General features: G+C 42.6%; 2 protein-coding genes across 5 annotated transcripts in view; one reads left to right on the forward strand and one right to left on the reverse strand.

Annotated features, from left to right (window-relative positions):
- The window catches only part of INTS7 (integrator complex subunit 7), a 25,103-nt gene extending 23,545 nt beyond the window's left edge, over positions 1 to 1,558 (reverse strand). For all 3 annotated transcript variants that reach the window (XR_013777603.1, XR_013777604.1, XM_079332696.1), the window contains exons 1-3: positions 1,436 to 1,558; positions 1,194 to 1,323; positions 243 to 389 (exon numbers count right to left, since the gene is read on the reverse strand). Coding sequence is in view for 1 of the 3 variants with exons in the window: in XM_079332696.1 (XP_079188822.1) it covers positions 243 to 389; positions 1,194 to 1,323; positions 1,436 to 1,526 (368 nt within the window). In the remaining 2 variants the exon portion in view is untranslated. The remainder of the gene's footprint in view (positions 1 to 242; positions 390 to 1,193; positions 1,324 to 1,435) is intronic.
- Positions 1,078 to 24,385, forward strand: DTL (denticleless E3 ubiquitin protein ligase homolog). 2 transcript variants are annotated; one of them, XM_079332714.1, is made up of 15 exons: positions 1,078 to 1,351; positions 1,974 to 2,099; positions 2,913 to 3,011; positions 3,340 to 3,401; positions 3,495 to 3,615; positions 4,085 to 4,150; positions 5,267 to 5,382; positions 6,049 to 6,122; positions 7,047 to 7,150; positions 7,994 to 8,098; positions 9,747 to 9,859; positions 13,285 to 13,374; positions 15,133 to 15,271; positions 19,041 to 19,897; positions 20,815 to 22,354. In XM_079332714.1, exons 2-15 carry the CDS (start codon positions 2,063 to 2,065, stop codon positions 20,881 to 20,883), a joined length of 2,052 nt encoding a protein of 683 aa, XP_079188840.1. In that variant the 5' UTR covers positions 1,078 to 1,351; positions 1,974 to 2,062; the 3' UTR covers positions 20,884 to 22,354. The 2 variants fall into 2 exon arrangements, with proteins under 2 accessions (XP_079188840.1, XP_079188839.1); XM_079332713.1 differs by lacking the exon at positions 1,078 to 1,351 and adding an exon at positions 1,704 to 1,811 and having other exon boundaries at positions 20,815 to 24,385.
- The last annotated feature ends 2,074 nt before the right edge of the window (positions 24,386 to 26,459 follow it).

A 26,459-nucleotide genomic window follows, 5' to 3' on the forward strand; every position in this document is an offset into this window, starting at 1 on the left:
TGTCCAGCTTTTCATCCACCAGCACCCCCAAGTTCTGGGCAGGGCTGCTCTTGGTCTATCCAACCCCAGCCTGGATTGATACCAGGAGTTGTCCTGGCTCAGATGCAGCACCTTACACTTGGTCTTGTTATTCCAGATGAGCACATTGATAGCTACCTAGAGACCTGAAGTACCATTCATCACCTGATGAAGAACCATTCATCAGATTCAGAGCAAAGCAGGACCATTAGTGCCGTACATACCGCAGTGTAATAGCCCGAGCAACCGGATCGTTGCTGTGGATTACTGAGAAAACTCTCTTGACAAATTCATCCACATTCAGGATCTTCTCTAAGTGCTTCTCACTCTGCTGAGTGACTTTCAGCACACACAGCCTCAGGAAGTTGTTCCTGTTAGAAAATAAACACATTTCTTTGCCAGGCTATTTTGCAACAAAAAATCATGCACTTTAAATACTAAATTATTTAACTACAATTTTTGAGAGCAATTTAAAACAAGGAAATGTCTATGCTTTAGAAACATTTCAGTAGACTGATACAGTAAAAAAGAGACTATTAATATATTATATATGCTTTATTTTCTGTTTCAGGTAGTATCAAACTAAAACCCAACTCCAAAGAAATGAGCGTGCTGACACTAGCAAGGAGAGGTGTAAGCAAATGCCTGTTTTGTGCACATACAAGGATCCAAATCTGCTGGAAAAACACATCCAAGACTAGGACAGAGAAGTCTAATTACCACTGCCAAATGCTGAGCGAATTTATTTTCCTTCCTGAACACAAGAGTGAAGATTCCAAGACATCAACACACACTTTTATAAACTTTTAAAAAGCAGTTTTGATTCCATTACATACATCACTTAGACAGCAGGCACTTGGAAAAGCTATACTTTGAGATTTGTTAAATATTAAACTCGCACATGTGATCATTCATCCATTTAGGAGTTATGATCTGAATGTGCTTATGGAGCAAAACTTACACCAGTGAACTTAAACCAGCCCGAGAGAGAATCCTCAAATCAGAAGAGATGGAGTTATCACTCGCAGCCACTTAAGCTCATTAAAGAAGCGGAAAACAAGCTTCAATCAAGCACAATCGGAACAGACTGGGTACGACAGCGGTGCTATCGGCAAACACGACCCCCGGACTCCAACGCTTGAATGAATGGGCAGGAGCAGACCCACAGTACTCACCCCACCCTGAAAACATCGGCCAGCTTTAGGAATGCCGAGTTGATGAGAATGGGGAACGGGTACTTCTGGAAGAGCCTCGGAAAACGCACGACGGCTTCGCACTGCTCCCCGAGCTTGCCAGACCTGAGGCCTAAAGGAAACAGCGGGAATTACCGCAGGTACCTACGGCCCCGTGGATAAAGCGCTACCACGCAAAGCCCCCACCCCAGGCCGGCGACAACGCCGAAGCCGCGCGGGCTCACCCTTATCCAGCTCCATGAGGGCGGAGTTGGCGTCCAGCTCCTGCTCGCCATAGCCCGCGTCGGCCAGGAAGGACTTGGCGCTGCCCGCCATTGCTACGGCCCGCAGCGCGCATGCGCAGCCGCGCGCCTGGCCCCGCCTTCCCGGCGCGGCCGCGGGAATCGGCGGCGGGTGCGGCCCGGAGGCCCCGCCCCCAGAAGCGTGGCCCAATCAGAGGAGGCGGGCGCGGCGCGGCGCCCTGGCCGATGACCAATGAGGACGCACGGCGCTCTTGGCGGGCCGGTCGTTTGGCGGGAGCTGGCGCGGTGCGCGCCGGCCGTGTCCCCGTAGCCATGCTGTGCCGCGCGCTGCTCCGCCGCGCTGCCACCGCGCCCGCCCGTGAGTACCGTGCTTTTCCTTCCTCCGGCACCGCGCCTTCCCCACTCCCTCCCGTCCCCATCCGTCCCCGGCCGCCTGCACAGCCGCGGCGGCCGCCTCGCGGCTCCTGGCGCCCGAGCCTGTGGTGTCTGAGGCGCTCACGGTCCGTCTGTCCCGTTGTAGGTCCTTCCTCAGCGTTTCCCCTGCAGCATCTCTTGGACAGCTACCAGTGCAGCCCAGAAGATGACCACCTGTCTTACGGGGAAACGGGAATGCCGGTCCCTCCTTTCGGCTGCACCTTTTCTACAGGTAAAGTCACCTTCTGAAAGCCAGGGTATGGGCTCTGTTGTCTGCAGTTTCTTGTTTTAAAGTGAGCTGGTAGCAGTGTGCTTGCTCCTACACGTGATAAACATCGGATCCCGGTGTTCCCAGATATGTCTGATGGAAAATGTTCCCTAAAAGACCCAACAGCAAAGGATTGATTTTAATACCCCTTTGTTTCATCTCTGTCTATTTCAAGGTATGTCCTCTTGGTGACAGTGTAAGGCTACACAGGTGAAAAACTGGGCTTTGTTCAAAATATATAAAAGCTATAATAGGGTGGAGAACATGAGGTGGAAATCAGAGGTGGATGGATGTCACCAGGTAGTTACACAAAGCATTTCCCCCTGATGGAGGAAAGGAGTAAGCAACGAAGCTCCTGGGTCTTTAGGGCAAAAGATTTTCATTCATTGTACTCTAGTTTAGGCATGAGATTTTACATTTCTCTAAGGTGGCTTCCTGCTTTTTGGAGTGAGATCATGGAAAATGCTGGAGCCTGTAGATGATAGGTACTTTAGATACAGAAAACTGTAACTAGAAAATTATCATAGCTGGTGAAAGAGGTTTTATCTCAAAAGTTGCTCTTGGAGCCATTTGATTGCCCAGTCATTCCTGAACAGAACATCTAGAAAAAATGCTTGCCAGTATTTCTGTATTTTAAAACTTAGGTTGCCGTGTAAATGCTGTTTATTTCACAGCTTTATGTTTGCTGCATTTCCTGTTTAAAGCAGCTGTGGCCTTCCACAATGAGCATGATTGCATATTAGCTACATAATATAATATGCTTCAATTTATTTTCAGCCCCAAATTTGGAGCACATCCTGGCAGTTGCAAATGAAGAAGGGTTTGTTAGACTGTATGACACTGAAGCACAGACCACCAGCAAGCTCATCTTTAAAGGTAAATGTTGTATAGAAGGTGATTTTCATTTCATGTGACAAGTATTTGGTTTGCTGGAATCAAAGAGAGCTTTTTGCAGGTCCTTAAAACACACATTGTAGGCAGTACTTTATTCATTCCATATACTTTGCTGAGTCTTCTTTACAAAGCAGCAGCATGAATGTGCTCTTAAAACAGCAGTTGTAGATGAATTGTTCTGTGTTGCCTTTCATGCCCAAGGCAAACTGTTGACAAGATTTGTGATTTCAGTGTCTGATGTCATTTAGTCTTCTGCAAAATACCATGCTGCAGTGCACTGAACTAATCTTGGCTTTTGTTTTCTTGATAGAGTGGCAGGCTCACTCAAATGCTGTATTTGACCTTGCCTGGGTGCCAGGGGAGCACAGGATTGTAAGCATTCTTTTGCCATCTGAATTTTTTTTTTTAATGCTTTGGCAACTGTGTACAGAAAATGACTGAAGCTTTTTATTTTTCCCTCTGAAGGTCACTGCTTCAGGAGATCAGACAGCCAAGGTGTGGGATGTGAGAGCTGGCGAGCTTCTTGGTATATGCAAAGGTCATCAGTGTAGCCTCAAGTCAGTTGCTTTTTCTAGATATGAGAAAGGTAAATGTTGATATTCCCTGTTGTCTGGTTTTTTCCCTTTTTCTTTCCCCCTGGCAAAGTACTTTAAGGGCTAAAAAAGGGCTTTGGAAACTGATGGGTACCAATAGCACAGGCCCAAGCAGTGACCCAGCCAGGAAAGTAAAACTTGTTGGAATTTGGTGTCCTGATGCTAAAATCTGCACATTTCTGATGTTGGGCAAGGATAGGTTAGGATATCTGCTTCCATAGCCAAGTGTGTGACTATGATTTCCATGAACTGGTTTCTCTAATGGGAGTAAGAAAAGAATAGTAAGTGCAAGAGAACAAGCTAAAAAACATGGCAAAACAATGGCCTGAATTTTGTATTTCCAGGACTGGCATCCCAAGTGTTGGGACAGAAGAGGCAGGGGTGCATGGATGGCATTTTACTGTATTCAGTTAATTAAATTATTGCTTTTGGAATCTAATAACACTTTTTTTTCTCTCTCAGCTGTTTTCTGTACTGGAGGGAGAGATGGAAACATCATGATTTGGGATACCAGGTGCAACAAGAAAGGTAAATAAACTTTCAGATGTGTATCAAAAAAGCTTGGTATGCCATGTAAAAGGACTGCTCAGATGCACTTGTTGGACTGATACTTTTGATTACAATATGGGCAGCAGAGGATTCTCAGGTAACTGTACTGCTTTAGGCACTGTAAGAGGATGGAATAGGTATCTCTGATATGTATAATATATTTCTCCACTTTGCTGCAAATCTGGGACTGCTGCATCAAACCACAGGCTGGTTTGGTAATTCCCTAGTGTAGGTAAGGAGATGAGGTTTTATAGAATTCATCCCTGTTAGGGCAAGACAAAAGCAGATGTGATGGGAGAGATTGCTTAGGTCAAAACCATCCAGAGGGGTGAAGAAAAGCTGGAAAGGCTCCTGGCAGATAGGAAGGAAAGCAGAAAGTGTAGAAAAAAGAGCTTGTTAGTGCTGGTAGCAACTGAATATATTGTGGGAACACCTATTATAAATACAGTGTGAGCTCATTCTGCTCCTCTTTCTGTTTCCTGGAGCTTTTTCTCTCCAGTCTTTTCCCCTTATGCTTTTTCCCAGTTCCCTACTCTGCCACACCATTTTCTTTGCCTGAATATGTCTTACTCTTCTAACTGTCCCAGGTTCCCTGGCTTTTCAAACAGCCAAGTGAAGGGAAAGACTTGACTCCACGTGACTGAAGTGGAAGGTGCAGAAAAAGAAAGTAGAAAAGTTGTAGTAAGGTAGTACATTTCATAAAGCAACAAAAGGCCAAACAGAAAATTATAAAATAGAGTGGGAAAGCACTGGAAGTCTTCCAGTGAGTGCAGTTCTGCTTGGGATGAGATGGGTTGAACGTTCCAGACCAGGATACATGTGAAAAACAGACCAGGGGGTAATGATTTCCAAAGGCAGCCTGCCTAGATCAGTTTTAGTTTCTTGCCCATGCTACACTGACCTCTGTAGGTTTTGCATTGTGTTTTTCTCACTGTTTTTGTATGTAAGTAGTTTTTGTTTTCAGAACACAGTAATGATTTTGAAGGTTAACCTAAGCCACCTTTTAGGACTAATCCCAAGCTGATGCCTGTTTTATTAAAGTGATAGCAAAATTGCATGTAAACTACTAATTGAGATGTCTTTGCTTTCTTTCAGATGGCTTTTACAGGCAGGTGAATCAAATCAGTGGAGCACACAACGTGGTTGAGAAGCAGACTCCTTCCAAACCCAAGAAGAAGAGGCAGAACCTGAGAGGACTTGCTCCCTTGGTGGTGAGTATCTGAGCAACAACCAGAATGTCTCTTTCTGGGGACAGTGTGCTTCACAGAATTCTTCCTAAGTAAATACAGTAAGAAATATGTGGCTAGCATGTGCTAAATGCTTCTGTTTATCTTTGCAGATAAAGTTTTTTGTCACGGTCACTTGCTATGGCTAGTTTTAGACATTGTTTAGTTGCCTCACAACCCATGTGCCATAAAAGCCAACTTTGGGCAAATGCTATGTGAAAATACCTTTTTTATCCTTCCTAGAGAGGAAAGGAGTGGTCAGCATTCCCTTTTTGAAGGGGGAGATACAGAGAGTTGTTGTTTTTTTCTGTCTTTTTTTTACCCCCGTTAATTTGACCAGACAAATCACTGCCTTACTGGAGTGAGACCTGATAATTTTTAATCTATTAAACCTTGTGATGGAGGCTGCTCTCTTATCTATGTCCTGAAAGATGTAATCTCAAAGTGCTCCCCAAACACTTATCTCTCAGTGGCAATTTCACTGCTGGGAGTGTTCAAAGGATTGTTGTGTCCTAAATGACATCTGCTGTTTCTAGGCTCTGCTGCCTGACTAGGAGGAGGTTTTCCCTGCATTCACATGGCCTTGAACTAAGCAGTAAGATCTTGCTGACCTTAAAAGAAAATAAAGTTCTTTTTTCTTCTCTTTTTAAGGATTTCCAGCAGAGTGTAACTGTGGTGCTGCTTCAGGATGAGCATACTCTTATCTCTGCAGGAGCTGTTGATGGGTAAGGAGGGAGGATGTTTGCTTTCCTGTCTATTCTGTGTGCTCAGTGGCATAAAAAGATTGGGAGATTTTCTCTCTAAGATCACTCAGTGGCCAACAAGGCTACAGCAACTGCTAGGTGGAATCAACAGCTATGCTGCCAGCTTGCATTGGCTTTACTTCCATGCTGGAGATTGCAATACTGGACAAACTGTGATATGTGGTAAATGGTCATTTTAGTGTCTTAGCTGTGGGCCTGAATGAGAGCAATTCTTCTCTCTCCCTCTCTCTATTCTCATGGTCCTATAAGACCACACATGGACTATTGTTAGACAGCATTTTTGGATGTGAGTGGTTGGTCAGGGCCTGGATATCTGTAGGCGTGCTTGAGAAAATGTTGCTTTGAGTTACAAAAGATGCATTCTCTTAGGTGCCAGATCCCTTGCAGCATCTTGGAGCTCAAGCAAACTGTCTTATTGATTGGCATGGAAGTGATCCTCTTGGACTCGATTCTTTAACAGGTTCCATGTGGTCAGAGCCTTTCTGAGGCAGATAAGATTGACTCTCCTGCCTGTGGCTTATGACAGAGACTTGCTCCCAAAGAGGAAGTAAAAAAATTGGAAGACTTAGTTTTTAAAACTGCAAACTAAAACTACTCATCAGAAGTATAAAGGCATCTTTCTATTTCCTGTTACTAGTTGAAGAAAGTTGGCTTCTAGGCTCTTGTTCTGTCTTGTGTGAGTTACAGAAGGCAGTGCTGCCTCCTCACCCATGGCCAGCAGAGCAATTGTTTGGCTGTCAGCACAGCTCTGCTCCTGCTCAGTTGTTGTCTCCTTAGCACTGGATACTCAGTCATGAGCAGCCTGCCTTCCCATGCTCTTAAAATCTTTATCAGCATGGAAAGGGAGATTTGGGAGCTGAAGGCACTGGTGCTTTTGTGTTGCAGTGTGATCAAGGTGTGGGACTTGCGCAGGAACTACAGCGCTCTCCGTCAGGAGCCGCTGCCCGCCAGCTCCTTCTGCTACCCTGGGACCAGCACCCGCAGGCTTGGTAAGGCACTGGGCACGGCCCTCTTGGGGTGCAGAGGGAATTGAAGGACTGACACTGACTTTTCTTATCTTTATGGACAATTGTTGATCAGGCTGGTGAACTCTGCAGGGTGTTTTGATTGCCAATACTGAATTTTCAAGTTGAAGAGTGAACGTGCCTGACTTTTATATCACTGCAGAAGCTTCAGCAGTGCATTTTCATAAACAGAGCTGAGGAACAGTAGAGCTCTTGATGAGGAATTTAGCTAGTCATTTTGATACATGAGTAAAATTCAGATTGAGCTTTCTTTGCATTGTATCTTGCAAAGACTACAGACTGGACTGGATTTTTATATTATCACCTCTTGAAACTTATCAAAAACAATACCACACTTGTTCATGTTTCTCTGTCTTCTTTGTACCTTTAATGCCTTACAATGCTCTGATGCAACACAGTTATTCCTGATGATTTGTCTGATCAATGTGGTAATGATCAGTCCCAGGAACATAAGGGAAATCCTCAAGGAGGTAGTTGTGAAATAATTTGCCTGCAGGGAAAGATTTTTCTTGAACCTGAATCACTAGCAAATCAGAGAATGGCTGGTTGTACCTGTTATCTGTTTGAAACCATCAAATAAATCACCTGCCTATTCTGAAGGTGCAATTCCTTTCTAAATACCGGTCCTCATGAGAAAATGTAGATGTTGTTCTAGAAACATTTCTTCTTTAGCAAGTGCTCTGTCAAACATAGAAACTTTACCATGACAATCTGCCACATTTCCTAATTCCCTTCTCTAGGCATTTCTTTGAGAATGTCTCTATTCCAAATTTTTTTCTTAAAAAGAACTTTTCTCTTTCTCTGTAGGATATTCTAGCCTGGTTTTGGATTCCACTGGTGCTAATCTATTCGCTAACTGCACTGATGACAGTATCTACATGTTCAATATGACAAGTTTAAGGACCACTCCAGGTAAGCATGATACCTGTGGAAATCTCTGCAGAAAGAATAGATGTTACAGAGCGTAGAAAGGCAAGTTTATCCCTCTGGCACAGAGAGACAGGGACCAGGTTCAACACTTGAAGGAAAGCTATTCCATCCTCTTCTCTCTGAAGCTGTGTAGGAGAGATCCACATTTTGTGTTAAGCCACACACATAAAATTAATAGCAGATAGTGGTGCACCCAGACAGGGACTGCTGATAGTTTGCATGTTGAATGGCTACTATCCAGCCTGAAGCAAGTTTGAATCTTCTGCCTGGCAGCCACTGATTTGTCAAACTGAATGAATGCACTGGAAATGATCACCTGATAATTTCAATTATTTTAAGGTGCCTTTTCAATTTAACTTCTACCACAGTTCCTGGACAAAAGATCCCCAGCATATTGAGGTGCCTCAGCCTTTCACATTCCTTCAGCTCTGCATCCATGACCTTTACATACACAGATGCCTGAGCCTTTGGTGCTGTTTTGCTGTAGGCCAGTGGCAAAATTTCTTAGATGCATTTCAGCCAGACGCATCATTTTTTTTCCACTGGCTTTTCTCAGTCTCTTAGTTAACTGAAATTAAATGAATTCAGACAGAATTCTGTCTGCTCTTCAGGGAGGCAGTCTGGTGGGTGGGAATGCTTCCAAAGTGGAGAAGTAAATACTAATGGCTTGTAAATACTAATCACTGAGGGAGCTGTGCTCTTGGAGCGTGGCTCCCGCAGAGGGCAGCGCCGCCCGCCCTTGTGCCGCCCAGCACTAAAAATCACAATCTGAATCTCCTCACCAGGAAATCCTCCTGTGGCAGCACTCGCTGCCTGCCTTGGCAAGGTTTAGTGGCCGCTGCACTCAGCAAAAAAAAAAAAATTGAAGGGTGTTTTGGGGTTGGCAGCTCTTCAAAGGGCTCCATGTGTCCTGTTGGTCTGTGGGTTGCTCCTTTGTGAGAGGCACTAGTAAAGCAGGGCTGGAGGAGGGAACCAGCCCAGCCTGGGCTTCCCTGGGCCTCTTGTGCTTTGTGCCCCATGAGAGGACAGGCCATGGTGCAGCTGAGCTCTCCAGATCCACGCTTGGCTCTCATGCCAGCTGGAGGCCCTTGTGCTATGGGAGTGTCAGCAATTGGGGTGGTGCTTTCAAGGCTTTAGCCTTAAAGCTAAGGCTTTAAATACAGGAGAGCATAACTGATGAAATGCAAGTTTTATTGATGAAACAAAGCTTCTGGCAGCCAGTGCCTTTGTTGCCACCTGTGTGGAAGAAGGCTCCTGCTGTGGGACTGCCCTGGTTGATGGAGCAGGACTGGCAATGGCAGCTGAGGGAGGAGGAGACAGGGCACCTGAACCTGAACCGGAGCAGTGGGGCAGCCCAGGTGAGGGCTGAGCCTGCCTGTGATACGGGTCAGGCTAGAGCTTTAATGAAGCTGCCATTGGTTTGTTTGGGAAGCCTGAAGGGCTCCAATTGAATAATAAAAACTTCCTGCTGCCAGAGCCCCAGAGCAAGGGAGCAGTGCAACCACTTTCTCCAGAGGATATGTGGCTAGGCAGGAAAATCCTGTAAGATCAGCTCTCCTTGCACAACTGACTCCAGGGCTATGCATTGAGTGGGGCTTCTAATTTTTTTTATTTTATTTTCTCTACACAGTGGCTGTTTTCAGTGGACACCAAAATTCAACCTTTTACATCAAATCCAGCACCAGCCCAGATGACCAGTTCCTGGTCAGTGGCTCAAGCGACTGCAGTGCATACATTTGGAAGGTGAGGCAATGGGGGGAGACCCAAGCATGCAGTCTGGAGCTGCTTTTGCTTTTCATACTCACATAGAGCACTCCTTGCTTCCCAATCCTACCCTAGCTCCTGGCATGTTGTGCCTGGAGTGTGTATGTTGCTGTCAAGGCTTCATGTAATTGTTTAATGTAAAACAGAGCTAACCTCCTGCCATCAGTACATCTCTCATCACTGCTGCTTATTGCAAATTGCTGTTCTTAATCTGGTTTTAATGGGCATTAAAATCCTCTTTCAGTCCTGTTGATTCAGGCAGCTATGACAAGTAGGCAGACAGTTCTCAGTTCATTTTTAGCGATGGAGCACATTAGCAGAAACACAAGTTTAATTGTGTTAAAGGGCACTCTTTCCCTCCACCTTTCCCTTTCCCAACTCCTGCTTCAGACAACTTTTTCTCATACTTAATTTACAGTCGTTAAAGCCTTTGTATTATGGCAAGGGCTTAGCCAGAACCTTCAGCAAAATTCCAAAGCACTGTCTGACAGCTGAGGGTCTTCGTCACTTGGCATCTTGCAGTAACATGTAGGAATTGCAAATATCACCAAGGTGGTAGCAGGCACCCCAGAATAAGGCATGCTTCATGTTCAGTTCTTCGTGTTCCTCATATGGGAACAGAGTGGACTTACTGAAGTAGAATAGACCAAAACCACAGGTGACTGCCTATTTCAAGTTTTGGATAATTTTTAGGGAATGTTGACTTTGAAACTCATTGTGAAATGGATTCACAAGTCAAGTACAAACCTCTCAGAGGTGAGGGGTCAGCCTGCTGAGGTTGTAGTTTGGGCACACAGCCTCTTTAATTTGGAGAACACTTAAAAGCAGCTGGGCTGCTCACTCAGTGGAGGAAGGAGTGGTAGCAGGACTGCTATGCCAAGTGGTGCCATTTTAACCTTCCTCTGCTCTGTGCAAATTCAGCAAAAATGCCTGTGCAAACTTGAGTTGCACATTCTGCATTCCTGTGTTTTTATGCTTTCTTGGAGCACAGGCTGGGACTCAATTGAGAGTATTCAAGGATGTCATTATATCTCAAAATCTAAGCATTTGAGCACATTTAAAGTGCATTAGTGTACAGAAGGCTTCTGTTGCTATCACATGTGTGACAGATCATATTGCATATTTGCAAAATAAATCATCAGATTATTACTTTTTATTTTAATACCATAGTCATGTTAGACAGTGGGACTTCAGTGCATTTGTCTCTTTCAATATCTGTCATACTCAGAGGTTCTCAATTTAAATGTTGACAGATTTGACTCTGAAACTTAAGTATCTTTTCATGGCATGAGGATTTACTATGCTGTGAAAAAAACTTGTGGTTAGATGTTGCATGAGTAGTTAACAGGTAATGATGTAAGGACCTTAGTGAACAGCTCTTTTTTTATCTAGAGAGGAGTAAAATGCAGAGGAAGACCTTTTACACTTAGATGATTTCTTGGAGAAACTTTTGCAGCAGTGCTGAGTTTGTGTTTGGGTGAGAAACACTGTGGATAGAAGTTACTGCTGATAAGGATGCTGTTTCAGTCTGTTTTCATATACAAATCACTTCCAGATAATGAGCATTTTCTTTATTGTGTTGAGTTTGACTTTTCTTGAATTAGTAGTTCATCACCATAAGATTATACAAGCTGAAGAGCAGAGAGGTTTTTTCTGCACAAAGATGGTACCTAATTGAGTTACCTTGGTGATAATAAAAAAAAATACCATCTGTAGACTTGTGCTTCCATTGTTCTTTCAATCCTTTGATGTGGATCACTCCCAGGAAATCAAATCAAGTTATGCTTTGGTGTGTCCCAGCCCTGGAATGGACTTGTTTCTGTATCATACAGTGCACAAAACCATAGACACCATTTTATTCTGCATCTTGAAAATGGATGTAACAGCTGTTTCCAGTGAGGAGAGTAACTAAAAAAAGTCTCATTTCCTAGGTTTCTCTTTTTAACCTTGCCACAATAGGCCTCACTTCCCCAACAATATCCTGTCAATTCAGGCACAAAAAGCTGTGCTGTGGCTAATCCTGACTTTACACATGCACACTGGCTGACAGTCTTCTGCCACACACAGTGGACACAGCCACAGCTCTGCACTTTTCTTCACAGTAATATAAATTGGGTATAGTTGGTTTAATTTACACTACTATAGTGTAAAACCACTGTGTCCTGGAAAGAGTAATTCCCTTCCTCTGCTTTCCTTCCAGCAATCAGTGGCTACTGGAGCACTGTTTTGGCTGCCATGAATGTATAATAGCAAGACTGCTATTAACTGTAAGTGAAGGTGTTCTCTGCACCAAGATCTCCTGTTTATTCCCTAAACAGGGATTTAGTTTCCATGGCATTGCATGTTTTGGCAGTGAAGGGAATGCTCTGACCAAGGCATTTAGTGGATATTTAGTCAAGTGATTGCCTCTATCATGCCAGGGGAAAAAAAGGGTCCTGTTTGTATCAGTTTTGCAGGCTGTTGTAGATGATCTACAAGAGAAAAATGCTTGTAAATCAGAAGCCTTCCCCAAAGTCTAGCATCTTCCTTTGAAACCTATATGTGATGTCTGCTCCTTTTCCCAGACAGTAAAGGATCTGTTCATTCCCTTAGTCATTTATGCAAATCCCCTTGATAAATCTCCCTTATAATGTCACATCAGTGATGGTGACTCACAGTTCCAGAAAGGATTGCCTGCTGAAAGCAAGCAAAACTTGGATACAATCTCTGTGTGTTTTGTGTGTGTGTTTTTTTCCTTTGAGCCACTTAATGTTGGCTTCAGCTCTGTCACATACAGAAGCTGAAGTCCAAGATAAGTAGCAATACTGTAGAAGAGGAGAAAGATTTTTATGAAGCATATGAGAGAAGTGGAGATCAGTTGAATGAATGTGGGTGATTTAGAGAGCTTTCTTATGAACCTTTAAGAGGGTCTCTGGTCCAGCTGATTGGTTGGAGAAGGAACAGGCACTTGGCAGTTCCACAAATGCCAATTCTGAAGCCAGTGAAGGTTCATCTATGAGATTTTGTTGACAGTGGCTTAGTTTTTTTTAGCAAACCATTGACCTTTGACTAGGACATTGGTAAAATACCAGCAGAATTTATTTGCCTAACCCAATTCAAAATACAAGTCTCTCAACATTAAATCATCTTACCTGAAACAGGTAGAGGTACTTTAAATGCTTGTGTCATGTTTTGGGCTGTCCACTCTGGAGGCAGAATTCCTGTGTGTAGCAGGAATTGAACAAGTGCTTCCATGAACTGCTGCTGAGGAGTTCCTCAGTTATTGCATTTGATCTATGCATTTCATACAGGAAAGATGGGAAGTATCCACATGCTTCACAGGTGGGATATGAGGTTTGTTTTGGAGGTGTATATTAGGCTGTGTGTTTCTGACTGTTTGCTTGTTTTTCTGTGGAATTTTTAAGGTTTCTGAGCCCAGTCTTCCTCCATGGATACTCCTTGGTCACTCTCAGGAAGTTACCTCCATTGCTTGGTGTCCTTCAGACTTCACTAAGGTTTGTTTTCTGCAAAATGGTCTTTACCATGAAACAATGGGTGAGATGTGACAACATGTGCTTTTCAAAATGGCAGCTGCATTTGTTGTTTTGGGAAGACATTTTTAGTCAATCAGTTCTAAAATGTTCATTTAGGGGACAGTAATCTGACCTTGTCATATTACCACAATGTATCAGAACCTTTTTATTATTTTCAGATAGTTTAGTCTGAGAAGTCTTAGGAAATTGCAGATTGGTAAAGACCTCTCCTGAGGAGAACTTGAATCTACCTATAATAGACAAAACAATAAAATAAGTATCAGGGCTTTCATAAGCCAAAGGCTTGTTTTGTTGTTCCATATTCACATCTTCCTTTCCCTCTCACCATTGATACATCTGCTAGTCTTTTATAGAGTGGCAAGAAGTTTTGAATGTCCTTTAAAAACATGGACTATTTTCATTGTTACCTCTTTTCAAAATCCGAGCTGTTTTTGTGACAAAAAGAGCCTCCAGTGAAATTGGGTCAGTAGTTATGCACCAGGTGTCACTAAAAGGAAAACAACTGAAGTAGGAAGTTGGTTGAAATGTTTGGCCTAGCTCAAAACTAGAAATAATCCTGAAAAATCCTGACCAGTGTCCTAATGATAGCCAGAGTTTCTTCCACCTCATAATGTTAAAGAAGTCAGCTTCTTTCCCTAGCTTGCATTGTAGTACCTGGGCTTCAGAAATGCATTACAGTGTAGGAGGGTGGGAGTCTTGCAGGGAAACATTAGGAATTGTTCTGGTTATATAAGATGCACAGTATGAGAACTGGCATTTCAGATGAAATCTGTGATGTAGAGGTAGCCCAGCATCCTGATCATGCTGTGTTGGAAATGCAGATCAATTCAGCCTTTAAAATTGTTACTGACATAGGGAAGAAATAGTCAGCCATTTTTCAGATGCCAACGCATGAGGAAAATTGGAAAATGTGGAGCTAAGACAGGTCAGGAAGCTGCTTGGTGTAATTTGAGAAGCAAGGTTGCTTTCAGTAGAGGCAACGTTGGTGTGACAAAGGTTGGAGTAGTGACACTTTCCCCATTCAGATTGCTATGAACTTTCACCACAGCACTTTCTTTCTACTGATTCCCTGCTGAGTCACCAGCTAATCACCTAAAGATAGCCATAAAATGTGGGCTAGATGGATGCTGCTCCTTTGCTCGGGATTCCAGAGACCTTTTTGGAGTGTGTGATGCTGTGGCAGGGCTCTAGAGCTGTGTCCCTGCCAGAGTTGGGTTCTCTGCCAGATGCTGCTGACATCTGACTCTGAAGAGATAGCACAGCTCATGCAACACCCACCCAATGTCACCTTCTTGGTGTGCTGCAAATGGCTGTCCCCAAGCAGATGTCCTCAGCAACAGAGGCAGATTAAGATTGTGGTGCAAAAAGGATCATGGCTGTTTTTGTCTACCAAGGAATTGAAATCTCAAAATGTGCCATGACCTGAGCACACCAGTGTCTCTTCTGTAGCAAATGGCTGGTGGTGACTGAGATTTCTACAGCAGAAAGGCATGGATGCAGCAGCCTTGCCTGCTTTAAAACAAATGCTGCTGCCTAGTGCAGTAATGAAACAGAGTTGGGTTATTTTCATTGTTTCATGATCAGTCTTGCACCCCACCCCTTCAGCCAAGCTTCACCATCAATCATATTGGTGTGGTGTTGGATGTAGCTGTTCAGTTCACTCAGCCAGTGGTCCATAGGATGTGCCCTGGCTATTCTAACATACAAATTTATACTTAGATTGCCACATGCTCTGATGACAACACTGTGAGGATTTGGCGCCTACAACGTTGTCCTGAGGAAGAGAAATCAGTATCCAGAAAAGCCAACTTGGTGGGCTGGGTCACCCAGAAGAAACCAGAAGAGCAACATGGAGCAGGTAAGGCTCCTGAGCTGTCTTGCTCTGTGACACAGCTGCTGAATTTTGTGTGTTCTCTGTACCAACAAATGCCTTTGGCTTGTCTTATTGGCCTTCTGAGGTTCTTCTCATATTAGGCAATTACTCATACAGCTAGACAAGCATTTCTACTTGCAAATACTTCTGCCATCAACAGGACAAGCTGGCTGAAGTAGCTTACAAGTATGGCAAAGCCTTTGCAGTCAGACTGCAAAGGAAATATTAATTGACACAGCTAGTTGGGCAGCCAGATCTTCAGTGGGTTTCAGCAGAGTTTGGCAATTGAACAGTCAAAGGAGATGTCACTGTAGCAACAACTTGCTTTTTTTTTTTTTTTTTTTTTCCCTACTGAATACAGAGAGCAGTAGGATCATATGCTTTTTCCAGTTTGGTAGTTTACCCTGCAAAGGGCTGCCAGCACATACTGAGCCTTGGAACTCTAAACTGTTTACTTCTGCCCATAGTTGAACTGTGCACAGAGTTATTTCTCAGGTGCAGTTATCAGTATTGTCTCTCTGTCTTCAGCTTCAGTCAGTGGCACTTACCATATACTGCCAAATGAAATGCTGTGTAGTGAAAGTACTTAAAACATGTAGACAATTGTGATGATTGTAATGTCCCAGAATTAATCATCTATTCATGTGTTAAGTCTAGTGAACAAATGCACTACCTTTCTACAAAGCCTGGGCACTCAGACAAGCTGTGCAGCATTCTCTGAGCTAGCAAGCAGATGTGGGCCCTGTAGAGAAGGGAGTCACTAAGCAGGTAGTACCCTATATCAGAGGTAAGAAACCCTGACTGTAACAGTACTTTGATTTGTCTGCAATCTGCATTTGGTTGCAGTAGAGTAGGTGAAAGGAGAAGTGCCCTCCCCCCAAAGTGAAGTGAGCTTCTCTGTAGGTTACCTCTGAAATTAAGAATACAATAGCTTCCCAGCAGCTGCTGCTGTGACTTCCTGCATTCCACCTATCTTTTCAAGCCACCCTCCAAATGAATTTCATCTTGGCTAACACACATAAAAGCTGAAGGTCTCCAAATCCCCCTCATGGGATAACATTACATCTAACCTTTTGCCAGTGAGTAGCTAGTCTAGCAGGAAGTTTGCAGGACAATAGGAGGGAGAGTGCCAGGTCTGCTCCATGCTGATAATTGTTCTGTGTGTGCACACACTCTTCCTCAGAGAGGGCTCAAAAATACTTTTGTGTCCTAGTTTCAGAAAAACAGAAGTAAGCATAGATCTAAATCAGAAACGTGAAATCTAAAGTATCTTATACCCTAAAACTTTACAAGTCAGGTTTGAGAATAATACCAGAAAAAATTACTTATTTCTTCTTGCTCTTGAGCATTAAGGTAACACAGGAGGGAAGAGGAAGTACACAGACACTGCAAACACAACAGCAGGCTTCCTGCTGACCTTGGCTCTTTAATACTAAACATGTGCTGTTAGAATACAGGAGTTATCTGCAGAGACTGATTCAGAGCTGGCGAGCAGACTATTATTTTGGACCTGCTGGGATGAATCTAGGTAGTTTCCCACCCATTTCTGTGGTACAAATTGTGAGATTGAGGTTGTGTATTGGTTGTTGACCTATATCATCAAGTGTAGCAAGCAGAGTTTCCTTTTCTCTGGCAATTACTTTTGTGGTTTCTTGAAGTTGTACTATTTTCTCTGTGGTTTTGTGTAACCAAATTTCTGGAGCAGGCCTGTGCATGGATAATTTGTGATTCTTAAATCTGGAGACTGTTAATACCACTCTAGAAGATTTGTGACAGAGAAGGTAGGAAACATCCAGAATAACCTGCTTCAGTGTGGTGCAGGTTAACTTGCAGGTATTTGCAGTATTGTACCATGTGCAGTGGCAGAATAAATGGAAACAGCTTGAAACTGACTTGGTAGAAGCCTGAATTGATGAATGCAGTCTTAGAAAAAAACAAACTGATCTTCATATTCTTTATCTCAAATTTGTGTTTGCTTCTTGCCATGACACTCATCCTACTGCTAGGATAACTCTTTTTCCATTATCCACTGTGTCCACAGCATAACTTTGACTGGTTTGGGATTCAAAGTGCTCATACCCAACTAAGTCATGCAATATTTCTGCTGAATGAATTTGTAATGGTCATTATGGATCAAGAGTTGCTGAGCTTGCTACTTTCTTCCCCTCCAGGAGCTTAGATTTTTGAGTGCAACTAATTTCCCAGCTGAGTTATTATTGTCTTGTAAGTGCTCATTAAGCCAAAGATTAGGAGAAGAAATCTTGGCAGTTGCATTCACACAGCCCAGAGTGAAGCAAGTTGTTAAGAAGTAGCATATTTTATCAGGAAAGGAGCCTTTAATTTAACTATGTTTTTTTGTGTTGAAGTTATTTGTAGTGAAATCCTTTAATATGGGGGTCCTATTCAATTTTTTTCTGATGCAGCAATACTTGTATTTTGGATACTGGTTAGATAGTACAGTTAAAGGATCAGAAGAGGCTTAGTGTGGTGTATAACCAGGACTGTAGGTGCTCACTCAATGTGAGACACCCCAGCATTGTAAAGAAACTGGCAGGTTATTCCACTCTTCTCATTGTTCTAATGAAGTGCTTTGTCACTATAAAGTAAGCACCAGTGCTGGTGCTCAGAGTGGGAAGTTTGGATTAAATCCCTGGTACACACAAAATGTTTAGTGCTCCTGTGCCCAGCAGTGGAAGTGCACAGAGTAACTTAAGGCACCACCCCATTTAATTTTATCACCATGAATTAGGTGAATGAGAAAGCAGGCAATCAACAAACCCACCAATGTGTTCCCTGTGGGACAGGGCTGGAAATAAAAAAAACTTGGTAAAAAATTAAAATAATCCTCTCTAATATTGTTGCAGACTGAGATCCTTTCTATGTATGATTCCTACTGTTGTTAGTGAGGTCCTTAGGCCCTTACCTATGACTGATGTTTTCTGGGTGTTCAGAACTTCTGTTTTACTAGCAGGGGCATTTATATCTTGGCTAGTGAGCTCAAAAGCTGCTGTGAAATGCCTTCTTGGGAATAATTTCTCAAGAGATTTTATTTCCTTTGGAATTGAAGTCCTTGTTCAGGAGGTAAAGAATTTCACACACTCTCCTGGGTGCAGTAAATATCTACTGTCTCCATTCTAATACAGCATTGCAGAAAATCCTCCAGACAGGAGAATGGAAGTATGTCCCTCACTTAAAAAAACCCTTTAAAATATGCAGGTAATGACACCTGACTAGAGCATTATTCATGTGGTAGGGCATCACAGTGTAAAGATTCCTTGATATTGTAATTAGACATGGGACCTGCTTACTGAACCTTTGGCCCTCAGCTTGGATATGCAGCTGTTAAAGATGCAGGGCAGGTGGGGACCAGCCTTTTTGCCAGGCAATGGTCTGGAAAAGCAAAATGCAAAGCTCCAGCATGGCTAGATACACTTGGAAGATTCAGGATTTGTTTTGTCTGTTCATTTTGACTGTAGCTCATGTAAGAGCACTCACTACTGAAGGGGCAGATGTCAGATATTATACAAATGTATTGCATTATACTTTGTCAGTGCAATACAGGATTTTATAATGGACATGTACCAGTTTAACCAAAATCAGAGGGATTTATACAACTTCTTAGTTCAAAAGGGTATGTCTGACTCACAGGTTCAGCACTGATTCATCTCCTGGTTGGAAGGGGTGTTACTATAAAGACAGTTCTTATTTTGCTGTTCTGTGTTACTCATCAGACTACTTATTTCTCCCCTCTCAGGGCCACCAGCCAGCCCACAGAGCACTCCTGCCAAGGCCCTGGCAGCAGGCAGTGCGCGCATTTCCTCCCCACGCCCCGCTGCCTGTGCTCCTGCTCACTCTGGAGACCTTCCACTGTCCACCAACACTCCCACGGTGCCTCTCAAAGCCACCACAGCCTCCACCCCAGCCAAGCCACCTGGAGCCAGCCCCTGTGCATCTCCCAAACTGATCCCTTCCTCCAAAATGTCCATCAAACACTGGGTTACAAGGACTCCGTGCTCTTCTCCTCCACAAGTGGAGAAAAAGGCTCCTTCTCCCAGAAAAGCCCTGGCAGAAGTCACCCAGGGTCTCCTGGAAGTTGCTTGCCCTCCTCAAGTCCCACACTCCCAGGTGGAAAAGCGTGCCAAGAGAAGACTTGACTGCAGCAAGGAGGCTGATGCAGAGCAGAAATGTCTGCAGGCCTGTAGCTGTGTGACTGAGCTGGACCATGCAGCTAAGAAATCCAAGCTGAATTTATGTCACCTGGTTCCAGACCAAAAAGTCTCTGATGAAGACTCTCTCAGCCTGGCTGACTTGTGTAACGACCCTGAAGACTCCAGCCACAGCCCAAAAGAGCCTTCCCTTTCTGGAAGCCATATTAATCCATCAGGCATTCAAACTCCCCCTCATCTTTTCAGATCTCCATGTGGGAAAGACACTGAGGTGGTAGATAAGGAGAACAGTTCTCCTGAAAGAAAGAATTGGTTGTCTGCTCTGGGGGAGAAGCTACGGACTGGCAGACCTGGCAGCCAGAGCACCTCAACCAGCCCCCTGTCACCCTGCAGCCCTGGTGCCAAAAGACAGGAGTCTGTAGCAGTGGCCACTTCTCCAAAAACTGTAAGTAGGGCAGCCAACAACGTTGTCATGAAATAAGTTACCCCTAGCTCTACTCTGAGAGGCACAATAATGCCAACAGCTTTCCTGGCAGATCTCCTGTTTATATGTTCACCATCACATCTGCCTGTTTATGTTACTGGGAAGCCACTTAAACATTGAAAGAAAGAGCTAAGTTCTCTTCCAGCTCGGGTAGCAAAAGAATTTGTTACCCATGCTAAAACTGTGGGGAATTACATAATGCCTTCAGTTCCTTCAGTGAAAAAGTAGAAGAAAACAAGAAGTGTGCAAAAGTGAGAGGGCAGGATTTGGCCTACATCATCCTACTTTTGTTGTACAGGAAACCTGGCACAGAGCTCATCCTAGGATCTGAAATTAAAGTTAAGCTTATAAAGCAGCTAAAAACATTGGCATGAGGGCTTAACTGGGATATTACAATCACATTTTTTAAAACTAACCAAACTTGACTTGTCTCAGAGACTGGACTCCCATGTCCTTCAGTATCTGACCGAGTCTTATTTCCATTTCCGTAAATGTTAGGTAAATTTTCAATAATCAAATTTTAGTTGTACTTTTGAGTATGTGATAAAAGTTGTTGCCATCATTGAGGCTTAACTTATTTTTTACCTGATTTCATCCCTTCCAACACTTCTATCAGATACAACCTGGGCAAACCTCCAGTCCTGGAGTTAATCATAGCAGCTGGACTCTTCATGTTGTGGTTGTACCAAGAAATCTTGGTAGTTATTAAGCCTCTTATCTGTGAGACAGGTTTTAGTGAAGAACCTTTCATTTGCTCTCTCAGTTGGGAAGCCGGGCAAACTGGAGCAATGATGGAGGGGAGACTTCAAGATTGCTGCAGCGTATGAGCTGTTAACCTAAAAGTGTTTCATGTTGGTTTTGCTTTTATTTCCTGCTAGGCTGCAGCCACTTCAGTTTCCATGAGGAAGATCTGCACATACTTCCACAGAAAGCCACAGAAGGACTGAAGCAGCACACGGCGGTTGCACCTGAGGGATGTTGACACCGAGGTATCAAGACCAGAATTAACAATACTGACAACAGTGCACCAGGATTACACAATTTGTTGTCAGGCCTTCACAGACTTGAGGTTTTAGTCTTCCTGTTTTTAAAGCTGTTAGCAGTTGAAGTAAGCTGAGTGTATAAAAAATACGCAATACTTACTCATGGTCTCTTTCTGACTTAGGGTATGTATTTTTTTATAAACAAAGCATTTTTTACATGGCAACTGTTCTAGTCCAAATACAGCCATAGCTCTGCTGTGTATTGTTGACAGGCACATACAGCTTGTCAGTTTATGTTACTAATCTGCTGTTCAAACTGCCTCTACTTGAGTAGTGTGTAACTCATTGCACCCTCCTGAAAAGTGTTGGACTGTGTGCACAGAAATTTACTGGAGGTACATCTGAGCCTCTTCATGCTGAATGGCATTTCTACAGTTATTCCTCTACTACTGCAATTACTGACTGCTTCCAGCAGGAAGTTAGCAATGCATTAATTAAATATAAAAACCTTTTAAATAGCCCACATCCATCTGATGGTGTAAAAAGAGAAAGTTTAATTAAGTGTGTAATGCCTGTACTCGCCTTGCCATCCCCTTTCTTCTCCCACCCTGGAAACTACTGTATTTACCTACTTAGCTGCATCTTGAATCATTCACTGCAGCTTTCAAGACCAAAAGTTTATCACTTCTCTGAAATAAAATGCTGGCAATGTGTGTTCAAATAATTGATTTGATATATCCTAAATAGGCATCCCACAACAGCCCATTGCCATTCAGATCTTACAGGTTCTGCCTGTAACAAAGGCATAAATAACTGCTTATAACATGCCTTCATAACAGTTTTATAATGCAGTAGTTACAAAATAACACCTTGTAAATTGTGGGAGAGGTAACTGACCACATAATAAAAAGCACTTCTGAGCATTTACTTATTAATATTAAATGCTTTGCCACTGTAAGTTGTCCCCGATGCTGATAGAACAAGGTCACTGAAATGAGATCACTGTCCTGCTGGCCAATGACACTATTCCTCAGCCATGCTTTCCCCAGGATCTTCTAGTAGAAGATCCCTATATTATGCTGGAACATTTACTCTGTTTTCTGCTGTGATAGTTGCCATGAACTTCAAAACCAATCAAGCCCTTTGAATCCCTTTATGTTTTTCCACTGCAGAAGAATTGAGGGCACATGATCCCACTAACTTATGTTTTCTATCTAAAATTTTAATCCCTACTTTACAGTAACACCAGAAAGTATTGTAGCTGAAAAAGATTAGAAGGAAACAAGCTGGTTTGTATCTTATATGGTAGATTGTATTTTGAAAGGAAATAAATTACTTGAGAGAAAATGGCTTTTGTGAAAGGTCTGTTATAGCTACAAAGCAAAAGGAAATGTGTGGTGTGCTTTTTTAAAAAAAAAGAAAAGTAGTTCTATCATGTGTCTTTTAGCAGAAGCTCTTGGGTACAAATAGGGGCCAGGATAGCTTTCCCTTATTTGCTGAATTATAGGCCATCATCCTATTAATGCTTGAGGTGCATTCTTATAATTCCTCTTAAAAAAAAATTATTTTTAAAGAGTGACTGTCTGAATAGATCTAGCATCTTAGGCACAACAGGAATATTTAAAAAAATCTGCTAGTTTAATTTTAACCTACTTCTGGATATTAGTAGATGGTAGAAGTAGAAAGTAGAAGTAGAAGTAGAAACATAACCTAAAATAAGTAGTTTGGGATTTAATTCGGTCTTAATTTTAATTATTGTAGCAACTTTGTGGGGTAGACCTTGCCTTGCCTCAAGATTTTCATTCAGGATTTTTCCATACAGTTTGTAAAAAACATTGCAGAGTAAAGAGATATGATCCCTATTGAAGTACATGAGAGTTGTCAGACACTTTAACAATAGGATTTTGTGTTTCTCCACTCTTCCACAGCATTTTCCTCTTCGAGAAATGTTCTGCAGCCAAACCATTGTCTCCTGTATCTTGTAAAAGTCTGCCTAGATGATGATATATACTAATGGCTTACCACTTGAATGAATAGCATTCTGTGGGCATTTGAGATTTTCCTCTTTCAGACAATACTTGTTTAGTGGAACAACTTGTTTTATGGACCACCAGGCATTTATTTTTTTTGTCTGAAGCTGGTGTCAATCTGATTCAGAGTCCAGGAGAATTAGCTGAAACATGTTTTTCTGTGTCCAACTGCCCTGACCTTATTGTAATAAAATCAAAATTGCAAAAGCATGGAAGAATTTCTGATACAAATCGTATGTCAGGTGGTTCAAGGTAACCAGTTGTCTTTACCTGAGAAGCTTGATAACATAAGCAGACTACTGCTTTCAATTGTTTTGGGCCACCAAGCTATACCTGCAAATTTTCTTTCCTTCTAAAGGATTTGCAGAAACTCTGACCTCCATGTTCTATAATCAAATTAAGCCTTTTGAGGTACTGTTCCCAAGTCCTATATATGTATGTAAATCCCACCTTGAGTATCTGTTTTTTTCCAGGCAGTTAATAGTGATCCTGATGTCTTGTCTGTGTTCTCAGTGTTTACCCTCTGATTGCCAAGTGGGATTTGGGACTGACCACAGCAGTTTCTGATGGTGCTGTTGCTGCTGCTCTGTTGGAAATTGTGCCTCTCCCTGCTCAGCTCTGAGCAGCCACCCAGTTTGGATTTAGGGCAGCTTGACAGCAACTGGGGCTAACCCTGCTGGGCAGACCTGAGCTGGCACTCCCAGGATCTGCACAGATGCAGGGTTAGCAAGCCTGGGCAAGCACTGCTGCTGGGAGCAGCACTCACTCAGGAGTCCCTTAGAGAAGCTAACTGCCAGGAGCACCTGAAATTTAATTGCCTCAGCAGATAGTTACAGACTAAAACCATGGAAGGGACAGACATGGGTCTGTCCTCTTGGTGTGTAGAGTTGGCTTCTAGTAGAGTTCAACTTCTTGTTGGTCAGGGAGTGTTTGAGTCTTCATCTGGCACTGAACGTGGCTGAAATCTCCAGTATGGTCCTTCTTACCTTTGAGTGTCCACCTTGTAAACTGACTACTGAGGTGACAGAAAAATGCACCATCGTGGCATTGGAAAATGTTCTAGTTGCTCTCTGCATGTGGTATAGAATTTAAGAAGTTTTGTTTAGAAATAGATTCCTTTTAGCCAGGGATTTGCCAAAAGCATTTGGTAGCTGGGTATTCTAGGGTTTATGTGTAACTCTTGAAGAGGCCCCTCAAGGTCAAATATTGAGTTTTTCATCACAAGTATTTATTTGCCAGTAAACAGGAAATTATCTTCATCTTCAGGTCCACTACAATCAAATTTCATTCTTTCCCTCCTGAAGCTGACCTAAACAGTTTTCCAAGTGGAAGTTATCAGTTTCTGTTCACAGAACTCAGATCCCAATGGCTCACATTTTTTCTTCTCTCTGATTTATGTATGGCCCAGACTGCAATAAATAAAATACATCATGCTACTATCTAGTGTCCATGTGTTGTCCTTCAAAGAACAACTTTACCCATAATGAACTGCTCTTCCTCTGCACTCCACAAAATGCCAAATACAATGCAAAGCAGCAGTGAGGAGAGAGCAAACATGAGAGTCCATATGTCATTTCTTTTAAAATTATTTAAGCATTTCATGTCAACTGTTTTATAGAATAATTCGTAGTTGATATGAGGACAGCATGAACCCAGAAGGGAAAAAGCAAAGTTGCAAACAAGGATAACCTTTAAATTTTAATCCTCAGTCTGAATTACATATTTTCTAATCAGAATAACTAATTTTCCATCTTGGTTTGAGCATTGTGGAAAAATTCCAGGGACTAAAAGTACAGCAGGAAGATGCATACTCCAGTCTTGTGCAGCTAGACAAAGACTCAAAGATCAGAAAGCATTATGTGTAATGAAGTCTGAATACTCCATCTTAATTTTTCAATATAGTGTTTTCAACTGTGCTGAATCTACTGCAGTTCTTATTTTTGAAATTGCTCAGTCTTGATTTAAATGCTCTGCATGATTACAGGTCCATTACAGTTGTATATAAATTATTCTAGATTTGAGATACTGTGAAAAGACTGACTTTTTGAATTTGTTAACTTTTGCCTGTTAGCTCAGGTTACTCACTTTTTGGTCTGGGTTAAAGACATTTATACTACATTAGATCTTTTATCCAATTTGTTGAAATCCCAAACATGAAACAACCACCTCTTGTCCTCCTCTTTGATGAGTTAAAGAGATTCTACACACATACAAAACCTAGAATAGCCAAGGAAGTGCTTCATTCCTTCACATTAAAGAGCCACAGTAGTAGCTCCACTTACATTAACACCAAAGCCACTCTGTCTTTGCTTCACTCAGATTTATGGTTTACTTCTCTTGTCTGAAGAATGACTGAATCCTTTGGCAAAGTATCTTCAGCCACCCACTTCTGTGCCATCCCTGGATTTTTTCATTTGGGTCAGAAATTGTGTAACTCCCTGGTTGCCTCATAAGTGTGCTCTCACCTTGTATTGTGAGTGTGGCAGAGGAGGAGGTGGGCACCAACTCAAGCAGCAAAGAAGGCTGACCTAGGAGAGCTGATCATTCTTACATCCACGTGCCTGTAACTGTGACAAACCTGTTTTGGTTGGTTACTCTAGTTGTAACATCATTATGATAAAAATACCAGGTTACTCTCCTATTCCTGTTTTTGCAAAAGATGTTAAGTATCCAAAAACCAGACTGATGATGGTCCATGTGACTGTAAAGCCAGCTCCAGCAACAGCAAGGTAGGCTGTGTTGACAGGAGTTTAGCAGATATTGTCAGAGTGTATTACTGAATTATTCAGTGTCGCTGTTATGTTTGTTCTGCTGATTTTCATGGATTTACTGACAGAGGAAGTGACAGTTTGTACACTTGAGATCCCTTGGATTCTTGAAAACAACCTGTGACTGACATAACTGCAGTTGGTTCTTATTTGCTTGAATGGACTGATTTGCTGCAGGTAGTTGATAGCAAGGCAATTATGTGAACATTGGAAGTGTTACATCATAAGGAATTGGCTGTTTGTACACATTCAGTTGTTTGAAAAAGCTGGAAGAATGATAAAGAGAAAGCTGATGTTTGCACAAGTTAGTAGGGGGAAAACAATCACCCTAAGTGTGAAGGAACAAAGTACATTGCGTAAGACAGGCAAATGACAGGAGAAATTAATATTCATCCAGTTGTTACATGCTTAGAATAAAGAGTAGGGCTTGGGAGGGCCATGCTGCACCTTTGTGTCAGACTCACATCTATATACTCCTTTTTTTTTCCTCTGTGCAATGGAACAGTTGTCCATGCTTGCCAACTCATTCTGATTAAGAAAGGGTGTGAATTTGAAGGCTCTTCCTGGTCCTTCTCTTTGTGGACACTCTTCTTCCACCTGTTCTGATTTCACCCAATCAGCTCCTGAAAAGTCAGTTTTGACTCAGTATTGAGATGAATTGGTTTTCTTGTTTCAGAATAAGCCTGGTTTTGCTTAGAACTGGGTTGTTCAGAAACAGCTATTAAAAAAAAAAAACCAACAA

This window comes from Erithacus rubecula, assembly GCF_903797595.1.
Source record: "Erithacus rubecula genome assembly, chromosome: 2".
Lineage (NCBI taxonomy): Eukaryota > Metazoa > Chordata > Aves > Passeriformes > Muscicapidae > Erithacus > Erithacus rubecula.